Source organism: Vicia villosa, linkage group LG4, assembly GCF_029867415.1.
Source record: "Vicia villosa cultivar HV-30 ecotype Madison, WI linkage group LG4, Vvil1.0, whole genome shotgun sequence".
Taxonomy (NCBI): domain Eukaryota; kingdom Viridiplantae; phylum Streptophyta; class Magnoliopsida; order Fabales; family Fabaceae; genus Vicia; species Vicia villosa.
Window position 1 is genome coordinate 159,320,555 of NC_081183.1, and position 26,753 is coordinate 159,347,307.

Genomic DNA, 26,753 nt, shown 5'->3' on the forward strand with positions numbered 1-26,753 from the left:
GAGTATGTTTGGTTAATGACTAAGGTCTATATAATGCTGATGTTTGGTAAACTTTTATTCCCGGAGTCGACAGGTAACACTGTCAACTTTTTTTATTTAAGTAAATTTGATAGTATTAGCAAGATTAGGAAATATAGTTGGGGGTCTGCCGTTTTGGCGATGTTATACCAATCGCTTTGTAAGAACGCGGTTGCCGAGAAGTGCACCTTCTATGGATGTGCGTTCCTCCTACAAGTATGGGGTTGGTGGAGACTGCCGACGCTATCCCCTGCAGGCAGGAACAACTACACGTTCCCTTATGCAACAAGGTACGTCTTTTTCAACGTTATCCCTTTTTTGAATGCTAACTCTCTTTTACATAAAAATCTGAAATAACATGTTTGCTCTTTTTTTTTAGGTTCTGTGGTCCTAAATTGGATTACAGTAAGAATCCGAGGGGGAGTGTTATTTTGTATCGGGACCTAATTGATCACCTCCGAGCTGAAGATGTATTACCATTAAACTTTTATATGATCATATAGATGTATTACAATCCATCATCTTTTTTAATAATATGTTATTTTTTCTCCTACGCAGTTTAATTGGAGACCATACTTGATGCTAGACCATGAGCCAAACGAGAGTGACCGGGAAGTTTGGACTGCAGTGACACCTATAATAAGGTTCAACATCGTGGAGATGCACCAATCTGACCGTGTGAGACTACAGTTTGGCATGCATCAACCAATCCCGGATCCCCCCACTGATTTGGGTCGCTGGCATATTAAAAGAGTTAACAATCAATGGGACCACGCAGATTATCGTACATTCGCACCTGAATTTTGTGAGATGTGGAGGCAGCGTCGCAGCCGTCTGCTACAATTCCCTGTTGCCCAACTCCCCATGTTTCCAACCGCAGACTACGTTGCTTGGTTTAGAACAGTCACAACCCCCGATATGTATGTGTCCGACCCCTACTACCTACACGACCCCCGCCAACAACAATACGCACAACAACCACCCCAACAACCACCCCAACAACGGCAACATCAATACAACCAACAACCACGCCAACAACGCCAACAACGCCAAACCTCCGAACAATCTTACCATGAAGAATATCAAACAACACCAACAACGCCCTACCAAAGTCAACCCATCCAACAACAATCATGGGGCTTCACCCAACAACTCCATGACGCTGACCCCTCCACTAGGCTACCCGTCCAACAACAATCATGGGGCTTCACCCAACAACACTACGACGCCGGCCCCTCCACCTCCACTAGGCAACCCATCCAACAACAACCATGGGGCTTCACCCAACAACACGGCGACGCCGGCCCTTCCAACTCCAATAGGCAACCCAGCCCCGACATGGGTCTAGATGACGATTACAACCCAAACGAGTAAATGATCACTCAATCGTCGCAATACCAGCAACATGGCTACTCCACACCCCAACTTTCACAACACCAACAATATGGGTACACCACACCCCAACAAACAATGCCATTTTTTCAAGGTCAATCAAGCGCTGGGTTTTACAGACCATGTGACGCAACTCCACCGCCAAGACAAATCTTTGAGGGCATGGGGACCCGACTATTTGACTGCAACATACAAGAATACATGTCCAACGAGCGCATGGAGGGGCTAGTACGAGGCCCACCTACCCAGACACAACAATAACAACTAAGGAATAGGGGGGGTCGTGGAGAAGTGGGTCTTCGAGATCCTTCCAACCGGATTCGAACAGTTCCAGATTGCGGAACTGGCGGTCGGAGGGGTCATGGTCCGGGTCGGAGGGGTCGTGGTACGAGGGGTCATGAATAGCATAATATCCATGTTTTAAAAATATTCACTTTTTTTCCGTATTTGTAATGTTTGTCCCGTACTTTCCGTATTTGTAATGTTGTTTTTGCATTTCTCGTATTTGTACTGTTTCTTCCCTAAATATATTATTAAACACTACGTGTCTAATTATTCATTTAATTGTTTTTTTTAATTATGTTAAAATAATTTTAAAAAAATCAAAAACAAAATATAATTAATATATTTAATATATAATTATAATATATAGAAAAAAAAACAAAAAAAAATTAAAAAAAAAGCAAAAAAAAAAATAGTATAGAAACAACAAAAAAAAAAGCAAAAAAAATAAAAATAAAAATAACATATACATAGGCGCCACCCTAGGTGGCTTGGAAGAAGAAAATGGTCATTGAAGCCACCCTGGGTGGCGCATAGGTTCAAGCATTTTAGGCATTGGCGCCACCTGAGGTGGCTCCTATGTGGAGACCACCTCTGAAACCTGGTCATATGCGTAATTTTGCCGAAAACATGGTTTTTGGTGTAAATTATTTATTAAACATGATTATTTGGATTTTTTTTTTCAAAGTTTCCTTTATAAATAGATTTGGAGGGCTATCAAAATATAGAATGGACTTTTATAACGCAAATATTTATCAATTCTTACCTCTATTTTAGTTTAAACATTTATATTTTACATTGAGTTTAATTGATATGTACCATCACTGTGAAAAGATTCAGACCACGTCGCAATCATTTATAATAATAGCTTTAGAGACAATTATAATAGAAATCAAATATTTTAAAAAATGTGATTGATTGATAATGTATATAAATTAAAGAGATTAATATTCATTCATGTACTAACGGTTCAAAATATTTGTACACATGCATTCAATCAAATCACTCTATAATATCACTTTTTAAAGTAATTTTGAAAATATCTCAATAAATATCTATTAATTTAATATATTTTTTTGTCAAATATATTAATCTTGGACTTCATTTTGCACTCTTAACTTAAAATATATATATTGTTCTGGACTGGGCCTGTGGCTGACCCACCGTCGGGCAGAGCCCAGTCCAGCATACTACAATGAAGGCCCAACAAGAGCGATCCAGATAGCAATAGCCGTTGGGGAGCTTCTCACTCACGTGCCCATCCAAGGGCACGTGGCCAATTGCCTTCCAAGAGAACCGATCGTCCACCTTCCGAGGTTCACGGGCAGTTGACCTGGGACAAAGATCACACGCTCATCTTACCCTATCCACGTAGGATCCTGGTAATCTCCTATTTTTGGCCTATAAATCCAGCCCAAAATAAGAGACTTTGGCCCAGCGCTGGGGGCTATAAATACCATATTTCATAAGAGGGTCAGGTATTCACTTTCATTCCCTACTTCGTACTTGTTTTCTCACTCTGAACCTCACTTTGACATTGGAGTGTCTTACAGGTACATCCCCTCCACCTCTTTGGACCGACCACAGCCAAGTGTTGCAGGCCACGAAGATCTTCTGATCTTGGTAAGATCAGTGGTGCCGTCTGTGGGAATTTTCTGCTTCCCGGTCTTTTCCTGAATTAGACCAAAGCAATCTAACATCAATCTACTGATCATCATGGCCAACCAACACGGCGACAACATGAACACCTTTGCCCTCACTGAGAACCAAGACAACAATGGGACAACTGGTCCCGAGCTGGATCACCCTAGGTGTAACACCCTAGATTTCCGCTTACCCCGCAGGGCTTCCGGCCTACCAAGCATGTCACCAGCTTAATCAATACTCCCCCTAGGTCCGCTTACCGGCTGCCCAGAAAATATTGTTTTTGCCTCCCGAGGGAATCGAACCACGTACCTAGCGGAACACATCATGAGTTTTTGAAACATACATCGAATGACAGTTCAACATATTTATTCAGATACTTCGCAGCGGAATTCATAATCTCATCTCACTTTCAATTATTAAAACGAAACTCCATTAAACTTCATTAACATCAAGGTTAACACCAAACAACTTCTCAAATAACAGAATCAACATAAATATGTCTAAAATGACAAAACATCAAAACTTAAGTATTCCCGACCCGATGTTACGTATCAGAGCAAGACTCCCTTCAATCTAAACAAACGGTAAAAAGGATGCCATGAAGTTATCCCCTAACTTCAATGAACTACTCCTGGTTACCTATGCGTTACCCACGTGGAGGCAACATTCAAATAGAAAGGGTGAGTATTTCATAATCATTATGTAAGACATGACGAATAGATATAGTAGTGGTTTACATTTAACCAACAATCACACATATACCGACTTAACATATCCTCATGCTTCATTTATTTACTCACGCCTGTACATCATCATCTTTCACAACATCATCTCATGATTCAATCCCAATTATCACTTAGGTGAAGGTTCGAAAAACACAATAAGGGGGGTTGGATTGGGTTTTTGATAAAATAAAAACTTAAGACACGTTTAGTTATCCTGGTTCGTTTGAACTCAAACTACTCCAGTCCACCCGCCAAGGTGATTTTGCCTCTCTCTTACGAGGACTTAATCCACTAAATTAAACTTGATTACAACAACTATCACAATGTCAACCGTCAAAGTCTTCTTGAGATAAACCACAACCCGGTTTCTCAAGGAACAATATAACAAAATAAAATCTTTTGTGTTTACAAATATGCTTCTAATAAGTTGTATCACAACTGTGATGTATACATAATGTTTAAGAACAATACACAAAAATAATAAGAGAATGAATTGAGATTTTTTGATAGCTTGTGCGTGAGTATTCTATTTTTTAAACTTCAGTAGTGTCTTCAATATATAGTGGAGCTTTTGAACCGTTTGAGAGACCCACTTTTTACCTTTGGAATGTTGAAATAATATGATTTAAGACCTTTCCAAAGATAGAGATTTTTTCCATAGAATTGATGATTCATTCGTTAATAGAAGATCTTGAATTTAATGACTTGTAACGGAACTTAGTATCAGAAGATAATGTATCAGAGCATTACGTCAGCGTTTGGTGCAAGAAGCATTTTCCTTATTAGAGTTTTATCTGAACTTTTGTTTCTGAGAAATCACAGTCAAAACCTGAGCAGTTGACAACCTTACTACTATGATCTTGGAGAGCTTGTTGTATTGACTATCAGAACATGATCTTCTTAGAAGAGAGATAAAGTGACAATTACTTCTTGTTTTTGTGGACTTCCTTCAAAGTCATCAGAACTTCTTATTCTTATAACCTTCCTCCAGAGATTATATCTTCTTATTCTTGTAAACCTCTCTCTTGATGCAGCCTTCTGCTTCGTTTTCTGCTTCAGAACTTCTGAAACACAAATAACCGATTAGGGAGCATATATGTTCTTATTAGAGATATGTGTTTGTTATCATCAAAACTATTTCAAGGATGTAGAACCAAACTTTGTTCTAACAATCTCCCCCTTTTCAATAATGACAAAAACTCATATATTTTGAATAAATAATTAACATAAGAGATATTAGAAACTCCCCCTGAGTTTAATAATCAGAAGATTTAAGTTTGAATATTTCCCTTATTTTGTATCCTTGAAAGAAGTTCGGATGAAGCTTATAAATCCAGAAGTTTCCTGTTCTTAATAAATGATTTAACAAACATATTAAATAGAAATGTTTGAGGCGTTAGTCCAGGTAAACTTCTATGAATTCAAAATATTCTACGTTCTCCCCCTTTTTGTCAATAATAAAAAATGCAAACAAAAGGAACGAGACTTTATTAAAGAGATTGAATTACAAAAGGAAATACTAAAACATGAAGGAAGTACGACTAAAAATAAAAAGCTTCACAACACTCAACAAGGAGAACATCATCATGATCCAGAAATTCTGCATTTCGTAGAATATCGACTACTCCAACAGATTCAAACAGAGTAGATAAATTCATCCATAAGGAATTTGGAAGTTCTGACCACAGCCGAAGGCCAATAGAGATTCCCTCAAATGACCGAAAATAATGGCAGGAAGGTTCGTAGAACGTCCTTTTTCAAGACGTTGAATGAGGAAACGATCTCTAGAAGACAAAAGTCTATGAAAATTTCCTCGGGGCTGTAGGTTGGAGAGAGAAAACAGAAACAAAACTTGTTTGGAGGGAGAGAGAAATTATGGATCGTAGAGCACACGTACGACAATTTTGCTTAAATTACTTGGAATAGAGAATGCATTCTAGTAATCGAAAACGATGAGACATGCAGCATTTGATTTAGAAGGACAACTAATGTCTTCAGAAATGGATGATTCAGAGATGGTGAAAGGAATTTCATAGATGATGGAAGATATACTAAGATTGTCATTGCTGACGGAAGCATGAATCCAAAAGTTTTTTACCAGATTGGTGAAGATAGGACCACGAAGGATGGCAATATATCCATTCCATGTTAGAACAAGATTGAGAATCTTTGTTCAGAATCTGGTTTTGATGATAACAAGCATATATTTTGTGAGTAAAAATTTTATTACTAATGATTTTATTGAGTGTGCAGATACAGTGTCAAAGTCCTTTACAACATACACAACAACTCGATCAGAAAGTTCATCAGAAGCTTCAAAGAAAATGAACAAGAAAAATCAGCTACAAGAAGTCTTGCAACATCAGAAGATCGCACAAGTAAAAGATCAGAAGTTCTGAAGTTACAACACAGAAACTCAACAAGTGAAGACAGAATATCAAGTCATCACACAAAATAATAAGTTACGTCAATAGCACGAGCAACATCATCGTCTACAGCAACATCTACAAAAGACACTTATAATTCAGTAGTTAGAAGATTCAAAGCTTCAAGGACAACTAGCTTTGATCAGAAGAAGAGACAAACGCATGACATCTACTCTTGGTCCATAAAGTACAAGAAGACAAGTTACCATATAGAAATAGTCTTGAAAGGAGAAAATCAAAGTCTCCGAATCTAAGGGAGAACCGTTACAAACATCATCATTAGAAAAACGATTGCAACATTTAAAAGGAACAACTCCCAAGGTTGATTGAAGAAGCAAGCCACATGCAGCGCATCGGAAAGACAAGCTTAACCAAAGAAACACGCCATCAATTATAATCATCACGTTGAAGATAAGGTTCTTCCAAGAGCGACACTTGTCATTCATGACTCAATCGAGACAAAGCATTCAAAGCAATATTCAACAAACTTCAGCGGCTAGATTCCAACGGTAACTCATCAAGCTATATATATATATATATATATATCAAACTTCAAACTTGAATGTGTGTCTACCGAACACCAAAAATTCTTTAAGTGGGAACCCATGGTGCAACTACAGAGTGCAGAAAAAGAAAAATCTTGAGAGAAAATCTGTAGAGAGTAGCTGAGCACGAAACCAGAAAAGAAACTACAAGAAACCATGCTTTAGAAGTTACACAAGAGGCATCACATACTCAATATATGATGCATCGTGGTCCTTCATGGACGTGCTGTATTAAATCACGCGCCAGGTTTTTCACCATTCTTTTTTGTTTTCTTTTATTTTTTTTATTTGCTTGATAGCTTAAATGTTTTTTAAATTATCTTTCTAAAACTAAAACCTTTTTACAAAAAATCAATTCTTTTCTTTTTAATAATTTTCTTTTTATTAATAAAATTGTTTTTAATTAAAAATTGGTTTATAATTTTCATTTTAGTTAAATAGTTTAATTTGGTTTAGTAATTTAATTAAATTAGATTAAATAATTAGGGTAATTAAATTAGGGTTAATAAAATAATTTAATCAGGATTAGTCGATTTTTAAATTAATTAGGTTAAAAACCAATAATTAATTTTTAGGGTTTGTCTAGCCTCGATTATTTTAGAAACCCTAGTAGCCATAGGGGTCTTAGGTAGGTGTCGTTCATTAACTATAGGTCTAGGTTTCCTGCCCTTAAACCTTTTCAACCACTAATTTATTTTCAATTTGTTTTCTAACCTTGATTTATTTCCTGCCAATTATTGTTTGCCCCTTTATTATTATTGCTTGATTGCCTTGCAGGGTTACAATATTTCGTATTTTTTTTCGTGGTTTTCCCACGAGTTTATTTTTGCCTTATCATTGCAGGGTATCATCTACTTAATTATTTCTTGTGGTGTACCCACAAATTGTTTTTGCCTTATTATGTAACTGCTCACAGGTTGTAATAGTTAATTAGGATTTTATTTTTCTACCTTATTCTCTGTATGATTAATTGCGTGGTTAGTAATTTAGGGCGTGAAAACCTTGAATTGAATTTAGAATCATTAATTACAAGATAATATATCTGAATCAACCACGTGATTGTGCACCCACACACCTTTAATGGTAACCCCTCTTGTTGCCTTGTTGCCTGTTGCCTTGTGAATTTAAAAATAGTCAAGTCCCTCGGATACGAGGATACCTTAGCAAATGTTGCCCTCAGTTCATTATCATCACTAAAAGATCATAAGTCCCTTTGATGTTGCCTTCGGTTATATGATCTTGTCCCTCGAGGTTGCCTACGATATAATGATGATAGTCCCTTTCGATTGCTGAGGTATCCTCATTGATTGCCTAAAATGACTATTTTATCCTTCTCTTAGACTACCTTCCCTCTTGATGGCAGGGTCAGTCTTATGGCGAACGATAACCTCGATGACCCTTTACATCCAATAAAATGACTTCCTACCCTCCTATGGTATGGATAGCCCTAAAAAGCTAAAAGAACATAAACTTTTAAAGTTTAGGGTAATTGCTTCTTAATTGCTTGCTCTGGTTTAAATTCAAACTCACCTTTTTTCAAAAACCTTCAAAAAGGCTACGCTTATTTTACAAGCTAAAGTCCTTTACACTTTCAAACATTTCAAAGTGAGCTAAGCAATTAAGAGCCCATGGATAACCATGGATACAAAGGGTACTTTAAACCTTCCCTTTGTATAACTTACCCCCCGAACTCAATCTCTTTCAAAATGGTTTTTTTCTGTTCTTTCAGCCTTTCTATATATTGGATAAAATAAAAGTCGGTGGCGACTCTTGCTATCCGCAACATTTCAAAAAGTCAGTTCTCCCACCGTATTACACCATGCCATTATGAGTGGACTTAAGAGGATACTCAAGTATCTTTGACACTTTAATTATAGCTGTCAATACCTGCCATACATTCTGTTGAACCTTCATAACCCTAGGGTTTCTTAGAGACTATGCAGTGGAAAAATAGTCATATTTCAACAGAATTCACACAATGCTTACTTTAAATGTTAGAGTAAACATGACATCCAAGGATTGAAGCTGAACAATCTAACACAACAAGACCTAACCAATGTTCTGACCAAAAAGGAACAGATAAGCACAAAGATTACCTTATCAGTAACTCCACTCCCGCATGAAGTTTGTGATATTCTTCTTCTGTACTTTGCTATATGCTGAATAGATCAATACAAATTCTTCACTCCCGCATGAAGCCTTTGAATATCCTTGAATCCAGCAACACCATCTTCTCTTGCCAAGAAAGTATACCTGTTTTGATCAGATTGGCTTAGTCTACCATACATAGGTCCATCCTCCACTTCTAGGGACCATACAATATGAACAGATATGTTCAAACAATCTTCTACCTTCAACAACCAGAAAGTATCCCTTATGGATCTCATCCAAAAACAGACAGGATGCCTGCTCTGATACCAATTGAAAATTCTGGTAGGACAGACTCGGAATTTCATACGCAAGGTTACGACACCTTTTCTGTCATCAGCTTAGCTGAGGCAGTACATACAGATCCTACAATATTTTGATTACTTCTTGCATTCAGAAGTCCATGAGTGTCGGGATCATATTAGTTCAGTTAACACAAATAACTCTGTTTTGCGGAGGTTCTGTGACAGCACAATCATTAAACCAAACACTGATGTCATGCACGATGTTATGACATCCAAACTGAACAAACAAATAAACAATGCAAAAACATAAACAACACACATAATTGTTCACCCAGTTTGGTTCTAACTAACCTACTCTAGGGGCAACCAAGCTAGGAAGCAAATCCACTATCAGTAGTCTTAATTTGAAGCTAAACTCCCCCGTTTACAACTTCGCACTTAAACCCTACGCAATGCAATCTCTACCTAGGTTCTTGTCATACCCCAATTTTTGACCCTAAGATCACACATCATTTGCATACCAATCATCAATCAAGAATTTTTAACTTAGAACTCTACTTGTGATGTTGTGCTCAATTCATCTGTAAGGGAATCATCGATCACCCATGTTTAGTCTTGTATATATTGTTTTACTAACCAAAATACCAAAAATATTGCCTTGTGCTTTTGTATGTTTGTGTTTTGTAGGTATCAAGTCAAAATATCCATCAAAGGAGCATTTCTCAACATTTTCCACTGTGCAAATCGATTTGCATAAGGTGTAAATCGATTTACACAACTGATTCTGCACCAGATTTGCTTCTGCCATCAGTGCAAATCGATTTGCATAAGACAGCAATCGATTTGCATAACTGTTTTTGCCCCAGATTTTGCCTTTTTTAGCTATGTAAATAGATTTTCATAAGGTGCAAATCGATTGCACCAGTGCGGATTTGGAAAAATGAAGGCAAATTTCAGCTTTTTGAAGTGTTGACATCATTTGCAAGCATGGGAAGCATGACTTAGTTCTTACATTTGATTATCTACATCATTTAATCATAAACCCTCATGTGATTGCATCAAGACCATTGGATTTCATTTTTGGCTCCAAATCCTTTTCCCAAGCCTAATTCTATTTTCCAATCCTAACTCCAAGCCACAAAATTTCCCAAGCCTAAGTGCTATAAATTGAGGCACTCCCCTCTTCATTTTTCAAGCTTTGATAGCCAAGAAAACTCTTGCTCTTTCTCTCCTCACCTCTTCCAAACCCCTCACTCAAAGCTCTTTTTCTTCCACACAAATTAGTGAGTCACATCTTAAACCTCACTAATTTAGAGCTAAACCTCAACATAAACACTACTTTTTCTTCATCAATTGTGAGAGATCAAGGCTTGTGGTTGTGTGTTCTTGAAGAAGATTCAAAGTTTGTGAAAGATTTGGTAAAATTCTAGATCCATTCCATAATTCATGATGTGATCCATTGTTGTTTATGCTTGATGCACCTTTGGTGCTACATTGATGAGTTTTGCTTGCTTACTTGATACATTTTCGTCCACAAATTGATCCAAGATCACAAGGTGTTTGGTTTTATGTTTAAACAAGTTTTCTTCTCTTGATTTGCTGTTTTTTTGAAAACTGTGTTGTGCAAATCGATTTACATCTGGTGCAAATCAATTTACACAACTAAAAAACTGCGCAGATTTGAAAACAGAGTTATGCAAATCGATTTACACTCTGTGCAAATCGATTTACATCTGGGCAGAATGCTTGTTTTTGTGGTTTTTGACTTGTTTTTGGTTCTAACTCATCTTCTACTCCATTCTTTTGATATTTTCTTTGAATCACAAGTTAGAGGCCTAATTTCTCTCTAATTTCAATGGACTTAGGGCGTCGATAGGATGAGAATCCGAATCCGCAATATTAAGTGATTGAAATTATGGATGAAAGGAGCTTTTAATGTGGTTCCATCTTTTGGTTTCTCTTTATTTTGATCGATGAAAGTCTTAATACCTTGAGAATTCTTATGGATTCTTGGTAAAGACTAGATCACTCACCATTTTTCTTTTCGTGCGGTATTGCTTTCGGAGAGTGATCTACATATCACTTCTCTCGCATGCATTAGCACATAAAGTTTTGACCGGCCTCGTTGTAGGGTGATTTCTACATAAATCACTTGGCGATCTGCTTAAAATAGCGCAATATTTCGTGTCCCGAATCAAAAAGATCAAATATGAAAGAGAATTGTATGGTGTTGATTTAAGACTTATGGAGGTTTATCGTGTAGTCGCTATGATTTTATCAAGCTTCTGATAAATTTCTATTGAATTTAAATCCGAGTACATCCTTCACTCACCATCGATCTTCATTACTAACTTTGATATACTTGACAAGTTTCAAGATGGTTATCTTTAACATCTAACAATTGACTTTAATTTCCGCACTTTATTATATTGCTCTTTATATTTCTCGCTTTATCGCTTTATTTTATCATTTCATCATATTTACATTCCGCTATTTTCTCTTTGTCCATTTGGACGCTATGTTTATGTTTCCGCTATTTTCTTTTTGTCCACTTGGGCCATACTTTACTTTTATGCTAAAACACTAATAAACAACAAAAATCTAAAAAACTTTTAAGGCTCTCTTTTGGACTATTGGTTACTATCCCTAGCATTTTGGAGATTCGGACTTATGGACTTAGTACCTCTGGACCCTTATTCTGTTGTTACTCTGCTGTTATTCTGTCTGTCTGGTATTGGATTGTTGTCTGTTTGTATGTGCAGGTATTTCCTTTAAAGCCCTTGATGGTTAATTCCAAGGCATTGATATAAGGATTTTAACCGAAAACAGCCGTTACTCTGCCCGATTTTTGTCAGAATATTAATGTGCTTAATGCAAAATGGTGCTAAGATAATAAGTTCATCTGGATCCCCAAGTGGTAATGTGTTGGTTTGGTATTGATATTCCAAAGGATGGGAAATCTACCTTGACTCACAATGTCAAGTGTTGCCTTCTTATTTCGGTTAGACCGTTCTTTTCCTTAGCTTTTATTTTACGCAATAGGATAGCCTCTTCATCTCCTCCCATTTCTTAGATTTTCAAAATCTTCTCCCTTTTTCAAAAACCTTCTTATGTTTGCAATCATTTTCAAAACGTTTTCTTTAAAATATCTTTTGCCCTTAGTGGCCTTTTCCTCTTTTTCTTCAAAAGTTTAGACACTATTAATTGTCGAAACGAGTGGTTATACCCCACGATTTTGAAATTGATTGATATAATGAGATTTTTTCCGCGTGAGAGAGTTAGTGGCATACTCGTCGATTTTATCCGAGTTGGAGCCCTTCTTTCATTAGCGATGCAAAGAACTCGTTTGTTCTCATGCTCAAGATCAATGGCTGAGTATTTCTCTCCAACGACGATAAAGTGTTTATTCATTTTAAAAATGTTTTCCCTTTTAAGCGGAACTACATTAGCTCTGACTTCTCCATTGCACCGAGGAGGTATGTAGGCACAAAGCTTAACGCTTTGCCGAGCTTATTTTAAAAATAAAACAAACCCTTTTTAGCACACACGACACAGATTTTCAAAAAGGTTCCTGTGGAGTACCACAGATATGAGGGGTGCTTAAAACCTTCCTCTTGTATAATCAACACCCGAACCTGAGTTCTCTTTCTTGTTTTAAAAACAAAACTTTGGGTTTTACGTTCTTTTCCCTTTTCCTTTGAAAAAATAAAGCGCGGTGGCGATTTCAAAAGAAATATTGAGTCGAGTCAATTCCATGGCTTAGATCTCAGATTTTCCCCGCTACAGAAAAATGGCGACTTCACTGGGGACCCAGTTTTAAGTGTGTTAAGCCTATTTTTGTTTATCTGTGTGTTTTACCTGTATATACTGTTGTGTGCTTTGTTTGTTTATCTTCTTTTTTTGTCTTTTTGGTGCTCGATGGTTCCTCTATGATGAGATAAAGTTCTAACCCGAACTTTTGTGAGTAACTTGAGATAGGAGGTGGTAAGACCAATAGTCGCATGTCAGGAGCAATCCTTACCATGAGCGTCATATGGTGGAACCCCAATCAGTGGAGGCCTCATGGAAGGTAGTAGAGGTTGTTACGAACCATCGTGATAACGCTATTACTTTCAATAGTGAGTGTCGGTAGAAGCTGAATGGCCTAGAACCTTTTTAACCAATCTAAGCCTTTTTAGGATGTAGTGCAGAAACAAGATCAAGTACCAATTTGAGCTTGTTGTCATGCGATACTACGCTCAGACGAGGTCTTTTTAGGCATATTATTGGCGCCCATGAGCAATTGTGCGTGCCGGTAATATTCGATAGAAGATTGAAAACTCTGGGAACCTTTGTAGAACTCGATTGGCAGGTACAAAACTCCTTAGATCACGCCTTGTGGGATGGGTAGACCCATGGCTCCATGCTCGTGACGTCCAATCTTTGAACCTGGATTGTGTGATTTTGTGTGATTTGATGTGATCTTGTGTGCTCTTGATTGTGGTTGATGCATAAACCATGCACTCATGCATTCATAAAATGACATTTACAAATGGTTTTCAAGGAACTTAGAGACATTTTTTGTAAACATCACAGGTACCATGGATCAAAAGAGAAGCATCAAGAAGTACACTTTCAGGAATTCAAGTGCAAAGGAATTGAAAGAGCTAGCAACTTTGGTTCCTAATCTTGACAACTTCAAAAACCGTTATGGGAAATTGATCTCTATCTTGAAGACCAAAGTGGAAAAGGGGATTCTTGAGACTCTTGTGCAGTTTTATGACCCAATTTATCATTGTTTCACCTTTCCGGATTACCAACTTATGCCCACTTTGGAGGAGTATTCTTATTGGATTGGTTTGCCAGTTACGAATGATATACCGTTTAGTGGTCTGGAGAAAGAGCCTAAGGTTGATGAGATAGCAGAAAAGGAGGAATTTGGGGGTTGACTTCTAAGTTCTTGATTGGAAAGGCTTCTATGTTGGCTAGTAAAGGAAGTATGATTGCTTTTGAGACATTTTTGGCCTTGCTCATCTATGGTTTGATACTCTTTCCCAACATTGACAATTTTGTCGATGTTAATGCTATTCGGATCTTCATGATTGGGAATCCTGTACCTACTTTGCTTGGGGATACTTATCATTCCATTCACCATAGGACTGATAAGAAAGGTGGACTTATCAACTGTTGCACTCCTTTGCTCTATAAGTGGTTTATTTCGCACTTACCTCAGACTAAGAATTTCTTGAACAATCCTGATGGTCTCTCATGGTCTCAGAAAATCATGCCTCTTACTAATGGGAATATCCATTGGTACAATCCTGCTTATGACATTGGTGAGATTATTGATCGTTGTGGAGAATTCCCTAATGTACCTCTTCTTGGTATACAAGGAGGAATTACCTACAACCCCATTCTTGCAAGGCGTCAATTTTGTTATCCCATGAAGGAGCGACCCTCTAGTATTCTTGTGTCAGGAATCTTCTATCTTAATCAAGATGGAAATTCGGACATGAGAAATCGGTTTGTAGAGACATTTGGGAACGAAACAATGTGTTGCTCTTAAAGACTACACTGATTGGGTTCAAGCTAGAGCTCATACTTTTCAGATGCCTTATTTGCTTGAGGAGCCTTCTCTACTCATTACTCCACCTTTGTCTTTCACTACTCCTGTTGAAAGTAATGAGGCGCATCTAGAGCTCGTGGCCAAGATGAGATTTGAAAGAGATGCTTGGGAGAAGAAGTTTCATGCTTTGGAAATGGAGAATAAAGAATTGAAGATACACTTGAAAGAAAAAGATGAAATGCTTGATATACAAGATGGTTGGTTGATGGAAAAGGATGATCAAATCTGTCATCAAGAAGAGTTGCTTCAACAACATGGTGAAAAGCGAAAGAGACCACAAGAAGATTTAGTTGCATGGAAGGAAGTTGCTGATAAGCTGATGGTCGAGAATGCTCATTTGAAGGCTTTTTATGAAGATGAGTTGGAGAAGCTCCGTAGGAAGCTGCAGAGAGGAGTTGAATCTTCATCAGAAGTGTTCCCTTCTAGTTTCTAGCTTTTCCTTTGTTTTGTAATTTTGGATCTTTGAATCCTTTTGTAAGCTTTTCTATTATTAATGAAGAAGGTTGTTATGTTTTATGTTTTTTGCTAATGTTTACAATTAATGTCTTAAAGTTCCTTGAAAACCAATAATAATAAAAGTCATTTGCATTGCATCTCATGCATCATTCCGCATTTTGGTCCTGCTTCCGAGAGTATTCCCGAGGTCTTATTCAGTGTTCTTCATACAGAATCAAGTTGTCTCACCGATATAACACTCGAGCTAACTGCAAGAAGAAGATGGAAGGTCTTGAACAAGAGAATCGTGAGTTACGTGAAGAGTTTGTTACTTTGAGATCTGGTGTGGAACGTCTCACTGCTCTAGTTGAGACATTGATGGCTACTCAGAATCAGAATCAGAATCAGGTTCCTCCTCCCAATGCCCAAGCTCAGGGTCAGACCACTGTGATTTCTGAAATTGCTGCTACAACAATTCCTGCTGGTGCTACTCAGCAACGTATGCCTAATGGATATCCCTGGGGCATGCCTGAAGGTTATTTGTTTGTTCCTAAGATGACTCGTCCGTTGACTCCTGTTATGGTCAACACGTCTCTTATTGTTCATACTGGTCCTTTTGTCCTAGAGCCCATTTATGATGCTGCTCCAAGTGAAATTCATGACAGAATGGATGGTTTCCAAGATCAGTTTGAAGAATTGCATAAAGAAATGAAAGCCCTGCGTGGGAAAGAACTGTTTGGAAAGAATGTGCATGATCTTTGCCTTGTTCCCAATGTGAAAGTACCTGCTAAGTTCAAGTTGCCTGAATTTGAGAAATATAAGGGAAACTCCTGCCCTCAGGCACATCTGGTGATGTATGTAAGGAAGATGTCCACTCACACTGATGATCAACGTCTGTTGATCCATTGTTTCCAAGACAGTTTGACTGGAGCTGCTTCTAAGTGGTATATGGGCCTTGATAGCACCCATATTCGCATATTTAATGACTTGGCTGAAGCGTTTGTGAAGCAATACAAGTATAATGTGGACATGGCTCCTGATAGGGATCAATTGCAAGCTATGATGCAGAAAAAGAAGGAATCCTTCAAGGAATATGCTCAGAGATGGCGTGAGGTTGCCGCCCAAGTGATTCCTCCGATGGAAGAAAAAGAGATGACTAAGATTTTCCTTAAGACTCTTGGTCCGTTTTACTATGAGAAAATGATTGCAAGTGCTCCTGTAGACTTCACCGAAATGGTGGGTATGGGTGTCAGGTTGGAAGAAGCTGTGCGAGAAGGCCGTCTGGTTCGGAATGACAATTCGTCTGGTGGCGCGAAGAAGTATGGTTCTTCATTCCAGAAGAAGAAGGAATCAGATGCTAATGCTTTTTCTCATGGGAGGAATAGTCGATTCAGAAATCAATCTCAACAAGTGGCGTCAGTAACTCCTATTGCGAATTTAGTGCCTGTAGCTCCTGTCAATAAACAACCAGCAAGGCGGAATCCGTATCCTCGTGTTAATATTGATCCTATCCCCATGACGTACACTGAACTGTATCCTGCTCTAATTCATAAGAAACTGGTTCAACCAAGGTCACCGCCTCCCGTTCTAGAGAAACTCCCTTGGTGGTATAAAGCTGATGCCACTTGTGCTTTTCATCAGAATGCTCCTGGGCATGATTTGGAAAATTGTTGGTCCCTGAAGAATGAAGTTCAGAGATTGGTTCGTTCTGGAATGCTCTCTTTCCGTGATATTGGCCCTAATGTGAAGAACAATCCACTGCCGACTAATGAAGCGTCTGCTGTGAATATGGTGCATGGATGCCCTGGGAAGTATAAGATTTATCGTGTGGAACACATCAGAGGATCATTGGTAGAGATGCATGCCACTCTATGTGAATACAGTCATTATGAGCATAATCATGCTGCTTGTAGGATTTGTTCAGTTAATCCTCGAGGGTGTTATATTGTGAGAAGAGATTTACAAGAGATGATAGATCAAAGGCTCATCGAGATTCTGAGGGATAAAGATGAAAATGATGTCAATGTGATTGAACCGTGCTTTGAAATCCCGGAATGTGTAGAGATTGGTTATTATGGCAAAGCTGCTGTAGAACCTCTTGTGATATGTTTGCCTGGATCTGTACCTTATAGTTCTGACAAAGCTGTACTTTACAGATACAATGCCACCATGTTGGAAGCTGGAAAAGAAGTTGAGATTAAGCCTCTATCTTCTGTTGAGAATATAGCAGATGTTAGTAGAGTGACTAGAAGTGGACGAGTTTTTACTCAACCTCAAACGGTTGTGGATGTCCAGAGGAATCCTACTCAAGTGCCTGTGAATGATGCGACAAAAGGGAATGATGGGTCATCTTCAGGAAAGGAGATGGATGAGATTTTGAAGCTTATCAAGATGAGTGATTATAAGATTGTGGATCAATTGCATCGTACTCCGTATAAGATCTCTATAATGGAGCTGCTGACGAGCTCTCCTGCTCATAGGGATTCTTTGATGAAGATACTTGATCAAGCCTTTGTGGATCATGATGTGACGCTGGATCAGTTTAATGGGGTTGTGAGTAATATCACTGCATGTAACAATCTGAGTTTCAGTGATGAAGATTTGCCTGAGGAAGGAAGAAATCATAATTTGGCTTTGCACATATCTGTCAGTTGCAAAGAGGACTCAATGTCTAATGTGTTGATCGATACTGGATCATCTCTGAATGTCATGCCAAAATCCACTCTTGCTAAGCTGTCTTATGGTGGCACACCAATGAGATTTAGCAATGTGATTGTCAAGGCTTTTGATGGATCGAAGAAATCAGTGGTTGGAGAGGTTGATTTGCCTATTGGTATTGGACCGTTTGTCTTCAAGATTACTTTTCAAGTGATGGACATTTTTCCTGCATACAGTTGCTTATTGGGACGCCCATGGATCCACGAGGCTGGGGCAGTTACTTCGACTCTCCACCAGAAGTTGAAATTTGTGAAAGATGGAAAGATGGTTGTTGTGAATGGAGAACAAGCTTTGCTGATTAGTCATCTCTCTTCGTTCCGTACCATAGAGGCTGATGAAGTAGTCAATGAACTGCACTCCAAGCCCTGTCTGTTAATGATGAATTCAAAAAGGATGAAGCTTCCATTGCCTCCTTCAAAGATGCTCAACTGGTGGTTCAGAATGGACATTCAGGAGTCTGGGGACAAGTGGTGAGTCTTCAAGAGAACAAGAATAGAGCTGGTCTGGGATTTTCTGCCTCAGACAAGTCTGTGATGAAGCCTGAATCTGCTTTTCGTCCTTATCAGGAAATGTTCCATAGTGCTGGGTTTCTACACCCGACTCTTCCAGAGGTGGACGCTATTGTTGAAGATGAATCAGAGCCAGAAGTGCCAAACTTTGTGACCCATGGAAAGATGACTAAGAATTGGATCACCATTGACATTCCTGAGTGTACTCATGCTTCAAAGTAATTTGCTTTTATGTTTTTCAAAATCCTTTCATTCTGCCCAAGATGAAAGTGAAGTTGTTGGGGCTTTTTTTCTGTTTGTTTTAAACATTAAAATCATCAATAAAAGTCATTTTGTTTCTGCATATACATGCTTTTTATCTTTTTGCTTTTTCTGGAAAGTGGTAACACAAAAAACCTTAAAAATGTTTTCATTTGCCATAATCTGCACGATTACATGTTTGCATATATCTTCCCTTTTTCCTGAAATAATAATCACTTGTGCAGATTAATCAATAAAACCGTTGGAAGTAATGACCCTGCACCCTCTCCTAACTTCGAGTGTCCTGTGTATGAGGCGGAAGGAGAAAGTGATGAATGTATTCCTGATGAGATTTCCCGACTGCTTGAGCACGAGGAAGACACCATTCAGCCATATAAAGAGCCGTTAGAAGTCATCAACTTGGGTTCTGAAGAAGATAAGAAAGAAGTCAAGATTGAGGCACTGCTTGGTCAAGATGTTAAGAAGAGGATGGTAGAGCTTCTTAAAGAGTATGTTGACATTTTTGCGTGGTCCTACCAAGACATGCCTGGGTTGGACACGGATATTATGGAGCATTGTTTGCCGTTGAAACCTGAATGTCCTCCTGTCAAGCAAAAGCTGAGAAGAAGTCATCCTGATATGGCGGAAAAGATTAAGAATGAGGTCTTGAAGCAGATAGATGCAGGTTTCCTGGTCACTTCTGTATATCCTCAATGGATTGCCAATATAGTGCCTGTTCCGAAGAAGGACGGAAAAGTTCGTATGTGTGTTGATTATAGAGATTTGAACAAAGCCAGTCCGAAAGATGATTTTCCTCTACCTCACATTGATATGTTGGTAGATAGCACGGCAAAGTTTGAGGTTTTCTCCTTTATGGATGGTTTTTCAGGATACAACCAGATTAAGATGGCACCTGAAGACATGGAAAAGACAACCTTTATTACGCCATGGGGGACATTCTGTTACAAAGTAATGCCTTTTGGGTTGAAGAATGCTGGCGCGACGTATCAAAGGGCCATGACCACTCTTTTCCATGATATGATGCACAAAGAAATTGAAGTTTATGTGGATGACATGATTGCCAAATCCCAGTCAGAGGAGAGGCACATGGAGGATCTGTTAAAGTTGTTTCAACGTTTGAGAAAGTATCGTCTCCGCTTAAATCCAAACAAATGCACTTTTGGTGTCCGTTCTGGAAAATTATTGGGTTTCATTGTCAGTCAGAGAGGAATTGAAGTAGATCCTGATAAAGTCAAAGCAATTCAGGAAATGCCAGCACCAAAGACTGAGAAACAAGTGAGAGGTTTCCTCGGACGTTTGAATTATATCTCCAGGTTCATTTCCAATATGACTGCTACCTGTGAGCCAATCTTCAAGTTGTTAAAGAAAAATCAGGGATGTGTGTGGAATGAAGATTGTCAGAAAGCTTTTGACAACATCAAAGAATATCTGCTTGAACCTCCCATTTTGCTCCCTCCAGCTGAGGGAAGACCTCTGATTATGTACCTTACAGTGCTTGAGAATTCAATGGGATGCGTGTTGGGTCAGCATGACGAGTCTGGTCGAAAAGAGTATGCAATATACTACCTTAGCAAAAAGTTTACCGAGTGCGAAACAAGATACTCGCTGCTTGAGAAAACTTGCTGTGCTTTGGTGTGGGCTGCTCGCCGACTGAGATAGTATATGTTGAACCACACCACCCTATTGATTTCCAAAATGGATCCAATTAAGTACGTATTGGAGAAACCTGCATTAACTGGAAGGATCGCTCGCTGGCAAATGTTGTTATCAGAATATGATATTGAATATCGAGCTCAGAAAGCTGTGAAAGGAAGTGTGTTGGCAGAGTACCGCGCTCACCAACCAATTGATGATCGTCAATCTATCAGAATGGACTTCCCAGATGAAGATATAATGTATTTGAGATCCCAAGATTGGGATGAACCATTGCCAGAAGAAGGACCAGATCCTGAATCCAAGTGGGGTTTAATTTTTGATGGAGCTTCTAACGTTCATGGCCATGGAATTGGTGCCATTATTATCACTCCGCATGGATCACATGTACCTTTCACTGCAAGGATATGTTTTGATTGTACAAATAATATTGCTGAGTATGAAGCTTGCATCATGGGACTTGAAGAGGCCATTAATCTGAGAATTAAGATTCTTAATGTTTATGGAGATTCTGCGCTTGTGATTAATCAGATTAAAGGAGAATGGGAAACTCGTCATCCTGGCTTGATCCCTTACAAAGATTACGCCAGAAGGTTATTGCCGTTCTTTAACAAAGTTGAATTCCACCACATCCCTCGAGATGAGAATCAGATGGCTGATGCATTAGCCACATTGTTCTCCATGTACAAAGTGAACTTCCATAATGAGGAACCTCAGATCACAATCAGGCGTCTTGATAGACCTGCTCATGTATTTGCAGTTGAGGAATCAGCAGATGAGAAGCCTTGGTATTTTGATATTAAGCACTTCCTTCAGACTCAAGAGTACCCACTTGGGGCATCGAATAAGGATAAGAAAACTTTGAGGAGATTGGCTGGCAGTTTCTTCATCAATGCTGATGTTTTGTATAAAAGGAATTATGACATGGTTTTGCTCAGATGCGTGGATAGACATGAAGCAGACATGTTGATGCATGAAATCCATGAAGGTTCTTTTGGTACTCATGCCAATGGACATTCGATGGCTAAAAAAATGCTTAGAGCAGGTTACTATTGGCTGACAATGGAATCTGATTGCTACAAGTTTGTAAAGAAGTGTCACAAGTGTGAAGTATATGCTGACAAGATTCATGTGCCTCCGACACTTCTCAATGTTATTTCGTCTCCATGGCCTTTCTCTATGTGGGGTATCGATATGATTGGCATGATTGAACCCAAGGCTTCAAACGGACATCGATTCATCCTGGTAGCAATCGATTATTTTACCAAGTGGGTAGAAGCTGCTTCATATGCTAATGTGACAAAGCAAGTTGTGGTCAGATTTATCAAGAACAACATCATCTGCAGATATGGTGTACCGAGCAAGATCATTACTGATAATGGCTCGAATCTGAATAATAGCATGATGAGAGAACTGTGTGAAAGTTTCAAGATTGAACATCACAACTCTTCGCCTTATAGGCCAAAGATGAATGGATATGTTGAAGCAGCAAATAAGAATATTAAGAAGATTGTGCAAAAGATGGTTGTTACGTACAAGGACTGGCACGAGATGCTCCCATTTGCTTTGCATGGGTACCGAACATCTGTTCGTACTTCCACCGGGGCAACTCCCTTTTCTTTGGTTTATGGTATGGAAGCAGTGCTCCCTATTGAGGTTGAGATTCCATCATTGAGAGTTTTAATGGAAACCAAGTTATCTGAGGCTGAGTGGTATCAGAGTAGGTTTGATCAATTGAATTTGATAGAAGAAAAGAGAATGACGGCTTTATGCCATGGTCAGTTGTACCAGAAAAGAATGAAGAAAGCTTTTGATAAGAAGGTTCGACCTCGTGTATTCAGAGAAGGCGACTTCGTGCTCAAAAGGATCTTGTCTTTCACCTCCGATTCAAGGGGCAAGTGGACTCCTAATTTTGAAGGACCCTATGTTGTTAAGAAAGCCTTCTCTGGCGGTGCATTAATTCTTGCAACTATGGATGGAAAAGAGCTTCCACGTCCTGTGAATGCTGATGTAGTCAAGAAATACTTCGCCTAAAAATAATAAAAGAACAGCTCGCTAAGTTGAAAACCCGAAAGGGCGGCTTAGGCAAAAAGGAGCGTCTCGGTGGATCGAAAACCCGAAAGGGCGGTCCAGGCAAAAATTAGAGACATAAACAGAATAAAATACCCGGTGGACTGAAAACCCGAAAGGGCGGTCCAGGCAAAAGTTAGGGATTCATGGCAAGTAACTACATCAGACAAGACTTGATCATCAGCAGTCATCTGTTTATCATAAAGAAGTTCAACACATTTCAACGGAAGCCTTTGCTCAGGAATTCCAAGTTAAGAGAGAGGATAGGGTCATTACATTTCAATGTACCTTTTCCACAAAATTACCACTTTCCAAACTTTGTAATAATCCATGGGGTATTGCCTTTTGCAGGCTACCATTCTATTAAAAAAGTTTGAGCCTTTACCCTTTATTGGCAATCTTATTTCTTTCATATCTCTCAAAATGTCATTTATTGTTGATAGTAATGTTTGAAACAAAAAAAAATTGATCTCAACAAAATCCTTTTTGAAATATATAAAAGGAAGTTTTACTTTGATTCATGAGTGCATTAACAAGGAATGGATATGTTGATATATTCATATGCAAAAGAAGAAGAATGTGTTCCACTCAATGCACCTTTGGCCTGGTTCGAATATGGTGTAGAACTCAACTGTTTGTTCTCTCAGCTCCAATGTTCCCTAGTGTTGGGTAGCATTTATTCTGAAGCCATCAAAATATTGTTATAGCAGTTTCTGCTCTAGTGTTTAGCTTGAGACATGCTTGATTATGTTATTTTCGTACTCCAGCTCTTGAGTTAATTCTTGTGTTAAGTTTTGGCAGCATATGCATCATTAACATGCATCAAAAACAGTCATACATTCACATTCGCTATCATGAAGTTTACTGTCAAACAGACTGCTCTTTCATTTCGAGTGTCTTAAGCAGAAAAAGCTCACTTTCCTTGAAAATCCCCACTGAATTTGTTTCTATGTGGATAATATGTTTCAGTTATTCTGTTCAGATGTTTACGAACAGAAAACCAGTGAGTTTCTCCCTCACTTGGTCTAGTTTTTTGACAGTTTCTCTCCATTTGGCCATGGATTGAATTTTGGTCACTAGATGATGAATGTTGAGTTGTGCATTTGTGTTTGCACTCTTACTCTTTGAGAAAAGCAAAGTATTATTACTTCTCTTTCATCGTCAGTGGTACGTCGATGAATCATCTCTTTCATCGTCAGTGGTACGTCGATGAATTATCTCTTTTTATATCATCAGTGGTACGGTGGTATATCTCTTCATACCTTCAGTGGAACGTTGGTATGTGTTATCGTCAGTGGTACGGCGATACATCTCTTTCATCGTCAGTGGTACGTCGATGAATTATCTCTTTTTATATCATCAGTGGTACGGTGGTATATCTCTTTAATACCTTCAGTGGAACGTTGGTATGTGTTATTGTCAGTGGTACGGCGGTACATCTCTTCATCGTCAGTGGTACGTCGATGAATTATCCCTTTTTATATCATCAGTGGTACGGTGGTATATCTCTTCATACCTTCAGTGGAACGTTGGTATGTGTTATTGTCAGTGGTACGGCGGTACATCTTTTCATCGTCAGTGGTACGTCGATGAATTATCTCTTTTTATATCATTAGTGGTACGGTGGTATATCTCTTCATGCCTTCAGTGGAACGTTGGTATGTGTTATCGTCAGTGGTACGGCGGTACATCTCTTTCATCGTCAGTGGTACGTCGATGAATCATCTCTTTCATCGTCAGTGGTACGTCGATGAATCATCTCTTTTTATATCATCAGTGGTACGATGGTATACCTCTTCATGCCTTCAGTGGAACGTTGGTATGTGTTATCGTCAGTGGTACGGCGGTACATTTCTTTCATCGTCAGTGGTACGTCGATGAATTATCTCTTTTTTATATCATCAGTGGTACGGTGGTATACTTCTTCATACCTTCAGTGGAACATTGGTATGTGTTATCGTCAGTGGTACGGCGGTACATGTCTTCATATCATCAGTGGTACGATGGTATGTTTTCTGTTAACGGAAGATTGACATTCTGATTCAGGATGCATATTTTCTCATCCCCAATGAAAGAGGATGCCCCCTTTATCATCTCCAGCAAAAGGTGATTGCTTTAACCTCTCTGGTGCGAAATGTTTTCCCCAGAGAAGTTTCTTTTTCCACCAAAGTTTCGTCTCTCCAACAAAGTCTTGCCTTCCCCAGTGGAGTTCTGCCCGCAAGACATTTGTTTCCCCAGTGGAGTTTCTTTTCCTCCCCGGTGTTGTCGTGTTTTATCCACATCGTAAGCATTCATTAAACATTGCATAGCATCTTAGGTTCAAAAATTGTGTTTTATATATTTAAGTCTCTTCGATTTCGTCAAAACGAAGATTTCCAATCATCGTATCTCCGAATCGAAGAAACTTAAATAGGGGCATCTGTCATACCCCAATTTTTGACCCTAAGATCACACATCATTTGCATACCAATCATCAATCAAGAAGTTTTAACTTAGAACTCTACTTGTGATGTTGTGCTCAATTCATCTGCAAGGGAATCATCGAGCACCCATGTTTAGTCTTGTATATATTGTTTTACTAACCAAAATACCAAAAATATTGCCTTGTGCTTTTGTATGTTTGTGTTTTGTAGGTATCAAGTCAAAATATCCATCAAAGGAGCATTTTTCAACATTTTTCACTGTGCAAATCGATTTGCATAAGGTGTAAATCGATTTACACAACTGATTCTGCACCAGATTTGCTTCTGCCATCAGTGCAAATCGATTTGCATAAGACAGCAATCGATTTGCATAACTGTTTTTGCCCCAGATTTTGCCTTTTTTAGCTATGTAAATAGATTTGCATAAGGTGCAAATCGATTGCACCAATACGGATTTGGAAAAATGAAGGCAAATTTCAGCTTTTTGAAGTGTTGACATCATTTGCAAGCATGGGAAGCATGACTTAGTTCTTACATTTGATTATCTACATCATTTAATCATAAACCCTCATGTGATTGCATCAAGACCATTGGATTTCATTTTTGGCTCCAAATCCTTTTCCCAAGCCTAATTCTATTTTCCAATCCTAACTCCAAGCCACAAAATTTCCCAAGCCTAAGTGCTATAAATTGAGGCACTCCCCTCTTCATTTTTCAAGCTTTGATAGCCAAGAAAACTCTTGCTCTTTCTCTCCTCACCTCTTCCAAACCCCTCTCTCAAAGCTCTTTTTCTTCCACACAAATTAGTGAGTCACATCTTGAACCTCACTAATTTAGAGCTAAACCTCAACATAAACACTACTTTTTCTTCATCAATTGTGAGAGATCAAGGCTTGTGGTTGTGTGTTCTTGAAGAAGATTCAAAGTTTGTGAAAGATTTGGTAAAATTCTAGATCCATTCCATAATTCATGATGTGATCCATTGTTGTTTATGCTTGATGCACCTTTGGTGCTACATTGATGAGTTTTGCTTGCTTACTTGATACATTTTCGTGCACAAATTGATCCAAGATCACAAGGTGTTTGGTTTTATGTTTAAACAAGTTTTATTCTCTTGATTTGCTGTTTTTTTGAAAACTGTGTTGTGCAAATCGATTTACATCTGGTGCAAATCGATTTACACAACTGAAAAACTGCGCAGATTTGAAAACAGGGTTATGCAAATCGATTTACACTCTGTGCAAATCGATTTACATCTGGGCAGAATGCTTGTTTTTGTGGTTTTTGACTTGTTTTTGGTTCTAACTCATCTTCTACTCCATTCTTTTGATATTTTCTTTGAATCACAAGTTAGAGGCCTAATTTCTCTCTAATTTCAATGGACTTAGGGCGTCGATAGGATGAGAATCTGAATCCGCAATATTAAGTGATTGAAATTATGGATGAAAGGAGCTTTTAATGTGGTTCCATCTTTTGGTTTCTCTTTATTTTGATCGATGAAAGTCTTAATACCTTGAGAATTCTTATGGATTCTTGGTAAAGACTAGATCACTCACCATTTTTCTTTTCGTGCGGTATTGCTTTCGGAGAGTGATCTACACATCACTTCTCTCGCATGCATTAGCACATAAAGTTTTGACCGGCCTCGTTG

At 38.5% G+C, this 26,753-nt stretch overlaps 1 protein-coding gene across 1 annotated transcript; it reads left to right on the forward strand.

Annotated features, from left to right (window-relative positions):
• The first annotated feature begins 124 nt into the window (after window positions 1-124).
• On the forward strand, window positions 125-23,745 carry LOC131598191 (serine/threonine-protein phosphatase 7 long form homolog). The gene is made up of 4 exons (XM_058870816.1): window positions 125-308; window positions 398-488; window positions 577-938; window positions 23,649-23,745. The coding sequence occupies exons 1-4, from the start codon at window positions 160-162 to the stop codon at window positions 23,743-23,745; spliced, it is 699 nt and encodes a 232-aa protein (XP_058726799.1). The 5' UTR covers window positions 125-159.
• The last annotated feature ends 3,008 nt before the right edge of the window (window positions 23,746-26,753 follow it).

Coding starts and splice junctions, on each gene's coding strand:
- LOC131598191 (XM_058870816.1), top strand. CDS start 160: ATGTTATACCAATCGCTTTGTAAGAACGCGGTTGCCGAGAAGTGCACC. Junction 309..397: donor ACGTTCCCTTATGCAACAAG/GTACGTCTTTTT, acceptor CTTTTTTTTTAG/GTTCTGTGGTCCTAAATTGG. Junction 489..576: donor ATCACCTCCGAGCTGAAGAT/GTATTACCATTA, acceptor TCTCCTACGCAG/TTTAATTGGAGACCATACTT.